Below are 12,884 nucleotides of genomic sequence, written 5' to 3'. Positions count from 1 at the left end.
CAGTGAGGTGTTTAGCTCAGTGAACAACAGGGAGACTTGGGACACTTGCAGTCCCTCTGCCATCTTGATAGACACCCTTGGAGGAGGAGGCTGGGAGCAGTTTTAAAGCCCAGACAAAACCAGAGGGACCCTAGCCCCTTTTCTGCCCCTTCCGTTTTCTAAGGTAATGGACAGCCTTCCATAAGCACCGTGGCCTGATTCCAGCACCTTGGAATCTTGGAGTATTGCAGGCTCTACCGTGGAAAGGGGGTTCAGGACTTTCCAAGGTCTTTTCATGGGCCTCTGAAACTCTCTGGTGATCCGAGTTGCCTGATGAATGCCCTATGCACAAACCTGGCACAGTCCACTTTGGGAGCACCAGGATTCCTTGGTCTTCAGCTCATATGCGAACCCCCGAGTTCTGCCTTTGTTTTCCACCTGGTCTTTTCAGAAACAGCCATAAGCCTGCCCTCACATTCTTAGGCTGCAAAGCCCAGGCTACTATGGGCCAAGCGCTCTGCTTTCTGCCTGGGTCTGTGTCTAGACAGGAACTCCCAGATGTCTGAATGTTGCAGGCAAGGCCCCCTGTGGATGTGTCTGTAGTGACCCAACCCCTGTGTTTTTCTTTCTAGTCTTGCATCCAATGACATCTCCCCTGAGGGAGGGAAGACGCTTGCACAGGCCCTGAAGCACAACACCACTCTGAAAATATTCTGGTAACATCTCAAGTCATTTCCAAGGGTTGGGTTGGGTTGTTATTCCCAAAGTTGGAATCTAAACTGAAAAGCGCGTCTCCATTATAAAGGAGAATTAAATTTTCCCCAGCCATTTCCCCAAACCCAGGACTAATACACGGACAAAGCGAACTTTGTCACCCTCAGCTTCTGTGAAGGTGCCAGCAAAATCCCCTCAAAATGCTCTCACCCAGGCCTGACTTTCATGGACTTGTCCAAAAATACTCATGTCCCCGTCTTGCACAGCTTTCACCCATGCAGCTGCCTCTTACCATGTGCACTCACTACAATTTGGCTTCTGTGCCCCAGATGACCTGTCACTAGAAACCTGGAATTCTTATGCTTACTAAATGGATCTTACCCATAACTCCCCTCCCCCATGGTACTTTTGGTCACCCCTACCTTTCTGATAGGTCATTTAATCCTTTGTTATTCCTTCATTATTCCTTAGCTTTCTTTGTGAGCAAGTTGCAATACCCCGTGTGTCATCCTCTTGCCTCCCGGTACCCATTAGATCTTGCTAACCTAGTATTAGTTACTTATCTTGTTGCTATGACAACATGCCTGATAAAAGTAACTCAAGGAGAGAAGGCATTTACTCTGGCTCACAGTTTGAGGCTACCTTCCATCCCGATGAGGAAGGCAGGGCAGCGGAAACATGAGCAGCTGTTGATGCTGTCGGGACTCGGAAAGATAAATACTGATACTCAGTTTGCTTTCTTCCAATTGGCTGTGATGCTTGTGCCCATGGGATGATACCATCCACATCTACCTACATTAACCTACCACATTAACCCAGGCTGGAAACTCCCCCCACAACATGCAGAAGTTTGTCTCCTCAGTGATTCTTTTTTTTTTTTACTTTTATAAAATATATATTCTAAAAAAATCACACTGTACAAATTTAGCTAGAACCTTCTCAATGCTCAGATTTATAAAAATGTCAACGTAACAGAGACCAAAAGGGACAAACTCTCACCACTTTCGTTTCAAGTTAGGAAGGAAAAACAAAATGATTTGTCTTTTTTTTTTTCCTGGTACAATGATAGCAAATTTCTAAAAGAGATCCAACAAGCCAGCAGCAGAAAATGCAAGGTTGGCCTGCTGGCTCCACAGTTCCGTTTCCGGCCCGCTGAATCGGAATCCATGAGTCCAAGCGCAGCTTTCCCCGCAGGGCAGGCGATGCAGGCGCACTGAGCCACATCAGAGACTTGGTGAAGTTACCATCAGTACACACAGTTATTGAAAATCCCATCTTATGCCCAGTGTAGTGGAGAACACTTGTAGTCCCAGCATGCAAAAGGCTGAAGCCGGAGGATTGCAAGTTTAACACCAGCCTGGCCTTTGTCGTGAGAGTCTGATTCAAACAGTACCACAAATCATCTCTTTGAGAGCCCTGACACTAAACCTGTTGCCATGAACTCATTTTTAATGATTTTCCTTCCAAAATGTTAGTGTTTTTAAATAACATATACTTTTTAGAAAAAATGTGCAGATGAAAATCTGAAAAGTAGGGGAAGAAAGGATTTCTCATGATTTTCAAATACTACCGTTCTCCAGATGTTTGTATGTTCAAATACATACAAATATATGTATAAATATATAAATAAATATAAAGGTGTAAGTGTATAAATAGGGTAGCATGTGTCTATTCCAGTTCTTCACTATGCATTGCATACTGGACCTGTCCATTCCAGTCAGGATCTCTCACTGCCATGCCGCTGATGTTTTGGCTGTTGCTGGGGCTGCCCAGAGCATTGGATGGTCTACTGAAGCATCCCTGGCCTCTACCTGTTAGATGCCAGGAGCACCTCAAATTGTGAAGGCCAAAAGGTCTTCCTCCAGGCACTGTTAAGTGCCCATGGACAGCTAAACCACCCTGGTTGAGAGCCACTGCTCTGCATGGACAAGAATGCAAAATTTTTAGTGCAAGCCATTGGTCCTTCTGCACCTTTCACGCATGCGGATTCATCCCACAGCAAGTTGGTCTCTTGGGCACCCTAGCACGGCCTCCTTATTTATTCTCTATTATTGTCTCTAAGGCACAATGCACCTTTGAACCTTTGAATGGATGCTTCCTATTTCATCAGTTTCTTCTGTTGGCAGACACCTAGAATAGTCCATATTTTGCATCATGAGCACAATACCCCAGTGTGTGTGGCAAGGCCTAAACCTCTGTTACACATCTTTTTCCTTTTCAGCACTGAGGTTCAAGCTCAGGGCTTTGGGCAGGTTGGCCAAGAGCTGTATTCACAGCCTTTCAATTAATTTTTTTTTTTAAATTTCGAAATAGAGCCTTATTAAGTTACCCGGGCTGGCCGGCCACAAACTCACAATCCTCCTGTCTCTGCTACTGAGAAGTTGGGATTACAGATGCCAGATGCCACTTTTATATTTATTTATTTATTTGCTTTGATGAACATCTTGCAACATCAGGGTGAATTTCTAGTCTGATGACTTTCATCAAGTGCACTATATTTAAGTTTGGGGTAGATGTGATCAAAGAATGATCTTTTAAACAGTGCCAGTTCTACTGCTGTCTTCTTTCACCCATTGGCACAGGAAGGTCCTCTGCTGTTGACATCTGGGAGCGGCAGTGCTTTGTCCCATCAGCTGCTGGGTGCAGAGCAATCGAGAGGCTTCCCGAGTTTGTCACGAGGTCTTTGTCCTTCACAGTAGCTTCAGGGAACAGCTGAGCATGGTTCACCATGCAGGGTTTTCCCAGATCTCCATGGTGACCTGGGCATTGGGCTGCCAGTGGCATTCAGCGGTTTAGGGGCTGGAGGCTGACCTGGAGGCTGACCTGCAGGCACTGGCTCCTTGTCATGTGGGTCCTTTGCTTCCATAAGATCCAAGGTTTCAGCCACACTGCAGGAAGGTGGGCAGGAAACAGCTCAGGGAAGGACTAACTGGAGCAAGTGCCATTATATGAGTTTACCTGCCTGCCATGATGCAGGATTTCAGGGTAGACTGGGAGCCTGGCCCTCAGCATGTGATGCAGGTCTTGGGGGAAGGCCCTGAACGGCCTCTGTGAACTCAAAACAACATCTGTCCATCAGCACTCCTGACTCAACATTTCCTCTCTTCTAGGCTGACCCAAAATGAACTTAATGACGAGGCAGCAGAGTGCTTCGCTGAGATGCTGAAAGTCAACCAGACACTGAAGCACTTATGGTAACTCATGGGGCTGGGGCCTGGACTCTGCTTCCCTGCACAGTCTTTGCGATGAAATCTACATATCACAGCATCCCGCCCTCGATAGATGGTTTTTGTTTTGTTTTGTTTTCTTCTGTTGTTATTTTTTTTTTCCTGGGTGGTGTTGGTGCACGACTTTAATCCCAGCACTTGGGAGGGGCAGAGGCAAGTGGATCTTTGTGAGTTCCAGTCCACCCTGATCTACAGAGTGAGTTTCAGGACAGCCAGAGCTACACAGAGAAACCCTGTCCAAAAAAAAAAAAAAGAAAAAAAAGAAAGTTTAGAGGTTTCTCAAATCACAAAGTTGTACTGCTGTGACTGTGTAGGTCCAGACCGTGTTTGCTGTCCTCCCCCAAGCCCTGTTCTGCCATCTCTGTGCCCTGGTGACAGATTTCTGACTTTTGTCTCAGTTGTGGGCATTTCATAGAAGTGGAGCCACTGAGCCTGACCCTTCATCTGTGCTCATTAGCACAGCTCCCAAGGTTAGCCCAGGCATGACAGGCGTGCAGGGGATGGAGATGCATTTGCTCATCACCAGTTGATAGATGTTGGACCATTTCTTCTTCCTAACTATTCTAATGCTTCTCTAAGAGTTCACACACATATTTTTGCAATGGTGCATTTTCATCTTGCTTCTGTACATACGTAAGCACCGACTTGCTGATAGCTTAGCAAGCAAGCTTGTTTGACTTTCTGAGGGAACTTTCTCCCCATTCCCATCAAAACTTGCTTCTCCTTTTTTTTTTTTTTTGCAGTGGATTTGTTTGCTTTCTTTTTAAAATGTGATTTATTTTTAATTTCATACCTATATAAAATGTTCTTTGAGCAAAGTGCCAATTTATCCTCTTTTGTTCTTCTCCTTCACAGAGAATTTCTTCTTCCTCCTCTTCTTCCTAAGTCTTCCTCCTTTTGTGTTGTATGCGTGTGTGCACAGGTGTGTGTGTGTGTGTGTGTGTGTGTGTGTCCCTCTGTGTTTCGTTATGGTTGCTGGCAAGGGCATGAGTGGAGGGTTACTTACTAGAGCTGGGCACTACTGACCGCATCACTGAAGAATATGATACCCCCCCGCCCCCGTTCTCCTGCCCATAGCTTCTGTGGGAGGAATAGATCTCATAAGCCCCTTTCCTAGCCATGATGGAATGTTGCTGGCCCTGTCTTGTGCAGACTGCCATGTCTTCTGCGAGTTCATGGGTGCGACAGCCATGTCACGTCCAGAAAACAATCCCCTCTCTACCTTCCAGCTCTCATGCTCTCCCTGACCACAATGCTCCCTAAGCATTGGAGGGATGGTATGTACATCCCGCTGCACTCAGCAGTCACCCACCAGTTATAAACTCTACACTAAGAGTCACCTGCCACGAAAGTATTGTCTCTCACCAAGGCCAAGTGCAGCATTTTCTATGGGTACAAACATAAATATTGAGAGGATAGTTTGACACCGTGTCCCGAGGATCTGTTGCCCCTCTTGGAGTATAGCCGTATAGTGAGTATGAACACACACTGTGCTTTTGATTGTCCTCACGAGCCAACAGTGTTGAACATCTTCTCACACACCTCTCTCTTCCTGGGCACCTATCACTGACGAATATCTCCACACCCTTAGCTCGTTTAAAAACCCAGTTATTCTTCTGCTTATTGTTGAGCTGTAAGAACGCCTCATTCTGTGTCCTAGACATTTTGTACATAGGTTTGCAGGCATCATCTCCTTCCTCTGGACTTTCCAGTCCCTGATAGTGATCTGGTTTTGATGAAGTCCAATTTGCCCACCTCTTCTGTAGCTGTTTATGTTTGAGGAATTTTACTTGATGGAATATTGCCTAACCCAAGGTCACAAAGATTTATATGTAAGTTTTTCTCTTAAATTAGGTGAACAGTTGTGGACATATTGAGGTGTGTGTGTGTGTGTGTGTGTGTGTGTGTGCGCGCATGTGTGTGTGTGCGTGTGCATGTGTGTGTGTGTAGAGATCAGAGGTCAAAGTCCAGTGTCTTTCTTGATTCTTCTTCATTTTATTTTTTTTATGTGGTTCTGACTTTTTTCCCGTTTATTTATTTATTAAAGATTTCTGTCTCTTTCCCGCCACCGCCTCCCATTTCCCTCCCCCTCCCTCAATTAAGTCCCCCTCCCTCGCCAGCCCAAAGAGCAATCAGGGTTCCCTGCCCTGTGGGAAGTCCAAGGACCACCCACCTCCATCCAGGTCTAGTATGGTGAGCCTCCAAACTGCCTAGGCTCCCACAAAGCCAGTACACGTAGTAGGATCAAAAACCCATTGCCATTGTTCTTGAGTTCTCAGTAGGTCCTCATTGTTCGCTATGTTCAGCGAGTCTGGTTTTATCTGGTTTTTAAGACAAAACATTCCATAGAACCTAATTTGACTGTACAAGGACCCACAAGCCCCAGTGATCCTCTTTTTATATGAGTGCCAGAAATCTAGACGCGGGTCCTTATGCTTGAGCATCAACACCTTACCTGCCGTCTCCCTGATCCCCCATTTTGAGTTAACTTTAGAATGTGGTATAAGGTAGAAGTCTTCATCCTCTCCACATAGACGTCCATTCTGAGGGAGCATCAGCTGAGCAGCTCAGACCATCAGTGCATGCTTGTCCAACAGTTGATTACACGTCCAGGAAGAGTCTAGCTTGTCATGTTATGTGTCGGTTCTTATATCAGAATCTCATTGTGTGGACCAGTCTTGTTTCAAACTCAAGATCCTCTTGTGTCAGCCTCCTAAGTGTTGAGGTCACAGGCATGCACCACCATGTCTGGCCTCACCGTCCTTCTGTAATCAGTTTTGTTCTCTCTCCAGACAGTTCTAGCTATTCTGAGTCCCTTACATTTGAATTTTTGGGAAAAGCCAGGTTTTTTCCTTTCTTCCTTTTCTCTTCAATTTTCAGATTTCCCCTGTTCCCATCTCTGGGTGCTGGACCCTCCAGGTTGCAGAGCCCGGGAGGCTCAGAGAGGGGGTGCACAGCCATGCTGCTCTCACTGGAGGTGGGGTGGTGGCAGCCAAATGTGCCCAGCTCTGCCAGCTGCCTCTGGTACACCAGGTGTGCTGCTTCTTCCTGTTCTCTTGTCGCATATTTTGTTATTTTATTTGTTTGAGACAGGTGCTTATTCCATAGCTCAGGCTGGCCTAGAGCTTATTCTGCATCTCAAGATACAATGCTGAGAGCTTTTGCCTCTGGTCACTGCGCTCTATCTTTTCCTGAAATGACACACACCAAGCGTGCAGGGCAGTCCTGTCCAAGTTTTTCCATCTTACAGGTGAAACGTAGTGAGGGACACAGTTTGCTCGCCAGTGCTCTTCAGCCAGACACGGGGGTGGTGAGAGTCGCTGACAACCTTATTGTGCTGTCTTTCTGTGGGCAGGCTAGCTCCCATTGTCCCTAGTCCCTCGTCCATCCTGCTAGCAGAGCCCTTGTCTTCCTGGAGGGGCTCCTTCATGGATTAGTAGCCAGAATTTCGAAGACTTGGGGTTAGCAGTGGCCTCATATGCCCACAGCCTGGTGAAGCAGAGAGTCCATGCACATCCTTGCCTCTTTCTGAATGTATTTTCTGCTTGGGTGAAAGCTTTGCTACAGACCAAGGTTCAGGCTGCAGACCAGGGCTTCAGACTACAGACCAGGGCTCCAGCCTTCAGGCCAGGGCTCTAGGCTGCAGACCAGGGCTCTAAGCTGCAGGCCAGGGCTCCGGGCAGTGCCTACCCCAAAGCCTTGCATGTACTTTGCTTGACTTGACTCATGTCTGTCTGCAGCACACATCCTCTGTGAAACTCTGTGTATCAGTGCCCTATCACTGGTACCGTGAGTAACAGCAGCAGAAAACCCCTTCCCTGCCCACTGTTCTAGGTGTTGGGAAGAACCTGCCACCATCTTACAAGTCTTTGGGTTCCCAAATAATTGATGACAAGTTGGTAGCTACTTTAAGTTCTGAACTTAAATAGCAAAAACCTTAAATTCTGCCCTGCCTTTGCCTAACTATCTGGAAGGAGATGGCAGACAGATTGCTCTTGTTGTTCAGTCCTTTTGGGCTGGGGATCCCTGCAATGAAGGACAGGAACACACACACACACACATGGGTATCTGTTGACAATTACGCTATGTATAGTCTCAATATATCACAATCACTATGTAAAACGCAAACATTAAGGAGTTTCAGTGCTGATCATTGCTCTTGTGTGTCTGAGGCCCTGTTAGTCCAATGAGGAATTATGGGGATCCTGTTACCCCTTAACCCTGACCTCATAGGATTCAGATTGGACACAGTCTTCTGTGTTGACACAGGTGTACTCTCCTTTCAGGCTTATCCAAAATCACATCACAGCCACGGGGACAGCCCAGCTGGCCGAGGCACTGCAGAAGAACACCACCATAACAGAGATTTGGTAAGACCACGCTCTTGTCACAACACCCGATTTCGTGGTCTCTGAGTGAGTGCCACTGATCACTTCGTGGGGGCCTGAAGTGATCCCACTTCCTCCTTGACTGTGAGGATGATGTGGGGAGAAGCAGCAGTTCCACAACTGGAGGGGCCCCAGCTCTTTAAAGCTCTTATTTGCCCTGAGTATTCGCGAATGCTCTGGAAATATGTCCCGGAAGCCAGGCCTGGAATATTCCCTCCCAGTGTGATCCAGGGAAGCTGGCAGCAGTGGAACCAACTCTTGTTGGGGACACAGAGGCAATTGTGGATTCCCTGAGGTTTACGGAGCAGCCTCACTAGGAGCCCAAGCCCTAAGTTCAGGGGGTGGATACCATTAACCACTTTCTCCCATGTGAGTGAGGAGAGAAATTCAAGCCCCAAGACCTCCTGAGATATAGTCCTCCCCAGTTATTAGCTCCTGAAAGGTGTTATTAGCTTGGCCTTGGAAATGTCGCTGCATCACACACTAGTCCAAGGGCTGCAGCCAGCATTATTTTGAGATGAAACCCGTAACTGGAGGTTTCTCTCTCATGCACCAGTTCCTGAATAACCACTCTGAGGCTTAATGTTAATTACAAACTGTCTGATCTATTAGCTCAAGCTTATTATCAACTATCTCTTACAACTTAAATTAACCTATTTCTATTATTCTATATTTTACCACGAGGCTCGTGGCTTGTTACCTCACCTCTTGTTTCCCTGGAAGCTGCTGGCATCTCCCTGACTCCACCCTTTTTCTCCCTGTATCTGTTTGTATTTCCTACCTAGCTCTATTCTGCCTGGCTATTGGCCAAATTAGCTTCTTTATTAACCAAAGATATTCACAACATACAGAAGGGCATACCACATCAGAAACCAAGGGCAATGAGGTACCAGCAGCATCTGAGCGGTCTCACCCACCTTGCCTGAGGAGTGCATGTAGACAACTCTGTTTAAATGCTGGCTCTAGACTGTTGCCTCTTAGGTAATTCTACATCCTTTCGTGTTGACCATCATGGAGAATGTGGCTCTTACTCACGGTCACACAGCAAAGCGTTTATGAAAAAGACTGTCACAGAGATTAGAGCCCAGCTCCAACAGAACATACTGTGGTGCTTGTGCTGAGGCCAAACTTTCTGTGAGGCAGTCCTGACTGAGGGCCTTAGGATCAGGTTTGCCTCCTGATACTACCAGGCACTTGAGCAATGTCTCCATCTGTCATTGAGTAACATGAACTTGAACGCCCGCCTTGGGCTGCTGCTAAGACTCCAATGATGAACGCGTGTGAAGTGCCTCATGGGCTCACTCTGAGATCAGAAAGGAGCACAGAAGGGGAAATAACCAAGTGTTACCGCAAAGGCTGCAGGATCAGGCAAGGCCAGGGGGGAGCTGGACACAGGGCAGACCTCCTAAGGAAGAAACTTTAGACTAAGCCGTCAAGGATGAATGGAAGTTGGAAGGTTGGGGTGGGTCTCAAAGTGCTACATGCTAGAGAAGGGCACACACAAATGCCCAGGGTTTGAGAAAGTGTCCACCAAGAACTACAAGCAGCCAGATATGATGGTACATGCATTTATCAGCACTCAGCTCTATGGGAGTCTGAGGCTAGCCTGATCTCGAGGGAGACTGAGGCAGAAGCATCATGGTCAGCCTGGTCTACATAATGGGACCCTGCATGGTGATTAATATTAAAAGGATCTAGAATCACCTATAAGGGAAATCTCTGGGTATGTCTGTGAGGAAGTTTTGATTGAGTTAACTGATATGGAGAAACCCATGCTAAATGTGGATGGCACCATTCTGTGTGCTGGGGCCTCAGACTGAATAGAGGTAGAGATAGATATATAGATGGATGATAGATAGATAGATGATAGAAGATAGATAGATAGATGATAGTTAGATAGATGATAGAAGATGATAGATAGATAGATAGATAGATAGATAGATAGATAGATAGATAGATAGATGAGAAAGAGCGAGCAGAGGGTCAGCGCTCATCTCTCACTCTTCCTGACTGTGACAAGTCACCTTGGCTTTTCTGCCATTCCTCCCTCAAATTGCATTTTGAGATAAACCCTTTCTTCCTCAGTTGCCTTTGTCACAGCAACCAGAAAATACACTACTAAAGAACTCCACAGTAGGGGGCTGGAGAGATGGCATAGGGGTTAAGAGCATTGCCTGTTCTTGCAAAGGTCCTGAGTTCAATTTCCAGCAACCACATGGTGGCTCACAACCATCTGTAATGAGGTCTGCTGCCCTCTTCTGGACTACAGGCATACATGCAGACAGAATATTGTATACATAATAAATAAATTTTTTTTTTAAAAAAAGAACTCCACAGTAAGCTAGTGTGCCATAGACTCCGTGGGTGTGGAAGAGGGGGCCCCTGGGGGCTGAGGAGATAGGCAGAGCCTAGGCCTGAAAGGTCTCGGGGTCAGATCATGAATTTTGACCTTTATACTGGCAGCAGGGGAAAGCTGGTGACGGGCATGAAGCAGGAAGAGGATGTGGTCAGCCTGAGCACATCTCCTAGAGCAGTCAGTAAGACCCTGCTGGGTCCACAGAAGGGCCTGGGCACTCAGAGAGCTGTGGGGGAATTAGGACCGCAGAGGGGCCTCGGGGTTCTGACCCAACTGAATGAAGGGAGGGACTCTTTAGTGAGCTGGGGCCTCTGGGCTGCTGTGGCAACGTTGGACTGTGTGGAGACATCCAGAGAAAGGTGTCAAGAGGAAGCTTGCCTAACTGACCCGGCTGTGGCAAGACAGAGGCCAGGAACCTAGGGCCCAGCTGGTCCCCAGCCTTGGAGGGCATGAGAGAGCAGGCCAAGAACAAGTACCCAGAGACAGGAGAAAGATGAAGAGTCTAAGGTGTCCACCTGAGAGAGGACACAGTGCCGCAGGGAGGAAGAAGTCAAGACAGCTGAAATTCTGTGAAGGCTCAGAAGACCCGAAAGTGTCACTAAACTCAGGCTTCTAGAGGCTGCTAGTGAGCCCTGTGGGGTGTAGTAAACAGAGGAAGGGTGGCAGGGAAAGGCTGGTATTAACATCGGGTGTGCTTTTTAATTCAGGGTTGTATGACGCACACAATGTATGGAGTCCCTTACTGGGGCAGGATGGATGCTATTCTATAACACTTCGTGTAAAGTTTGCTTTTTCTCCTTTCACTAGTCTCAACGGAAACTTAATTAAGCCTGAGGAGGCCAAAGTCTTTGAGAGTGAGAAGCGGATCATCTGTTTCTGATGGACTCTCCTGGGCTGGACCTTTGACCTAGGTTGCTCCCTGGTCACAGACAGCACTGCGCAGTCAGCAGAGACACGGGACGCTGTGCAGGGCCTGCAGCAAGGGGACTGTTAGGAGGCACCTCCCCTGCAGATGCTCAGACTGGCAGTGCCCAAGCCATGGCTGGGACTGTGCAGACGTAGAGTATCTTAGGAGCCACTGTCATCACTCAAAACCAGCAGGGTTTTCTATACAAAGAGGTTCCCCTGCATAGCCACAACAGTGTCTGAAGATGAAAGGATGGGAAGCAGGGGACCAGCCTCAGCTCCCACAGATGCCTGCTTGCAGGATTCACGGGACTGATGGCACCTTCAGGAAAGAGCTGGGAACTTGGGCAGAGCCGACAGCAGCTTTTCGCAAAGAAGGCACCTGGTGACCACACAGTTATCTTGAAAGCTCCTTCCTCTGCTCAGTACCCCCTTCCACTGTACAGATCCGTTCCTTCCCCCTAGCTGTGGTTATTGAAGTAGGTCCACCGTGGGGAGGGCTCATTCAAGGGCCCCCAGCAAGCTGGTTGTCAAGGGCTCATCACAGACTTTGGTTTCCGTTCTGGATTCTCCCTGGCTGCAAATGGGAATCAGAGGATGCCCTGTAGATCCATCTCAGAGGAACTCTAGGCCTTAAAGAATACTGAGGTCCCGCCTAGAGGTTTCCCCCATCTCAACCTGACCCCTCGGGGGGGGGGGAATCAGTTCCCATCCTCCACAGCAGCAGGACTTGCCTCGATGGTCCTGTGATCTCAAGCAAAACTCTCTCTCTTGCCTGTGAGCAGGAAGTATGGTCATGTCTTCAGCAGTTGGAGGGTGACTGAGCACAGCCAAGACTCAAGGAGCCGGCTGATAGCTCAACCAGCAAAGCATGGCAGATACCCACCACCACGGTGGGCATGTGGGGATGCCCAGCAAGGTGGGACGGTTGGGGATGTTGCCAAATAACACGTTCTTTTACCACCTCATTTGTTAATAAAATACTGAAAATACTCGCTATTTCTAGTGGCTAAGTCTGGGGGTTTTCTGAAGGGACGCTGTCTGGAGGGAACACCGCAGCCTGGCTCACTGCAGTGGGGGTCCTGGGGAGTCATGCTATACAGCAGAGGTGTCACCAAGGGACAAGAAAGGTGGAGGCAGCATCCAAGGTCGCTCTACCCTGTTCCTGACACATGGGCGTGTCGGGGTGGAACAGGCCCCATTTCACACCTTCACGAAAGCACAGTGGCTCCTGTAGGCCAGCTGTCTCCAGGGGCTCACGGCTGGATGGAAGGCCAGGGGAGCTTACAGCAAGAGGCTCTGAGTCAATAGCGG

The 12,884-nt window shown here is 47.9% G+C and overlaps 1 protein-coding gene across 7 annotated transcripts in view; it reads left to right on the top strand.

Annotated features, from left to right (window-relative positions):
• Nod1 (nucleotide binding oligomerization domain containing 1) overlaps window positions 1–12,562 on the top strand; it is a 55,222-nt gene extending 42,660 nt beyond the window's left edge. For all 7 annotated transcript variants that reach the window (XM_050155502.1, XM_050155499.1, XM_050155501.1 and 4 more), the window contains 4 exons: window positions 612–695; window positions 3,804–3,887; window positions 8,207–8,290; window positions 11,472–12,562. In XM_050155502.1, the coding sequence (XP_050011459.1) occupies window positions 612–695; window positions 3,804–3,887; window positions 8,207–8,290; window positions 11,472–11,544 (325 nt within the window). In that variant the 3' untranslated portion in view covers window positions 11,545–12,562. The remainder of the gene's footprint in view (window positions 1–611; window positions 696–3,803; window positions 3,888–8,206; window positions 8,291–11,471) is intronic.
• The last annotated feature ends 322 nt before the right edge of the window (window positions 12,563–12,884 follow it).

Source organism: Alexandromys fortis, unplaced genomic scaffold (assembly GCF_014885135.2).
Source record: "Alexandromys fortis isolate MF-2015 unplaced genomic scaffold, M_Fortis_MF-2015_v1.1 scaffold_93, whole genome shotgun sequence".
Classification (NCBI taxonomy): domain Eukaryota; kingdom Metazoa; phylum Chordata; class Mammalia; order Rodentia; family Cricetidae; genus Alexandromys; species Alexandromys fortis.
This window is presented reverse-complemented; position numbering and strand designations above follow the sequence as displayed.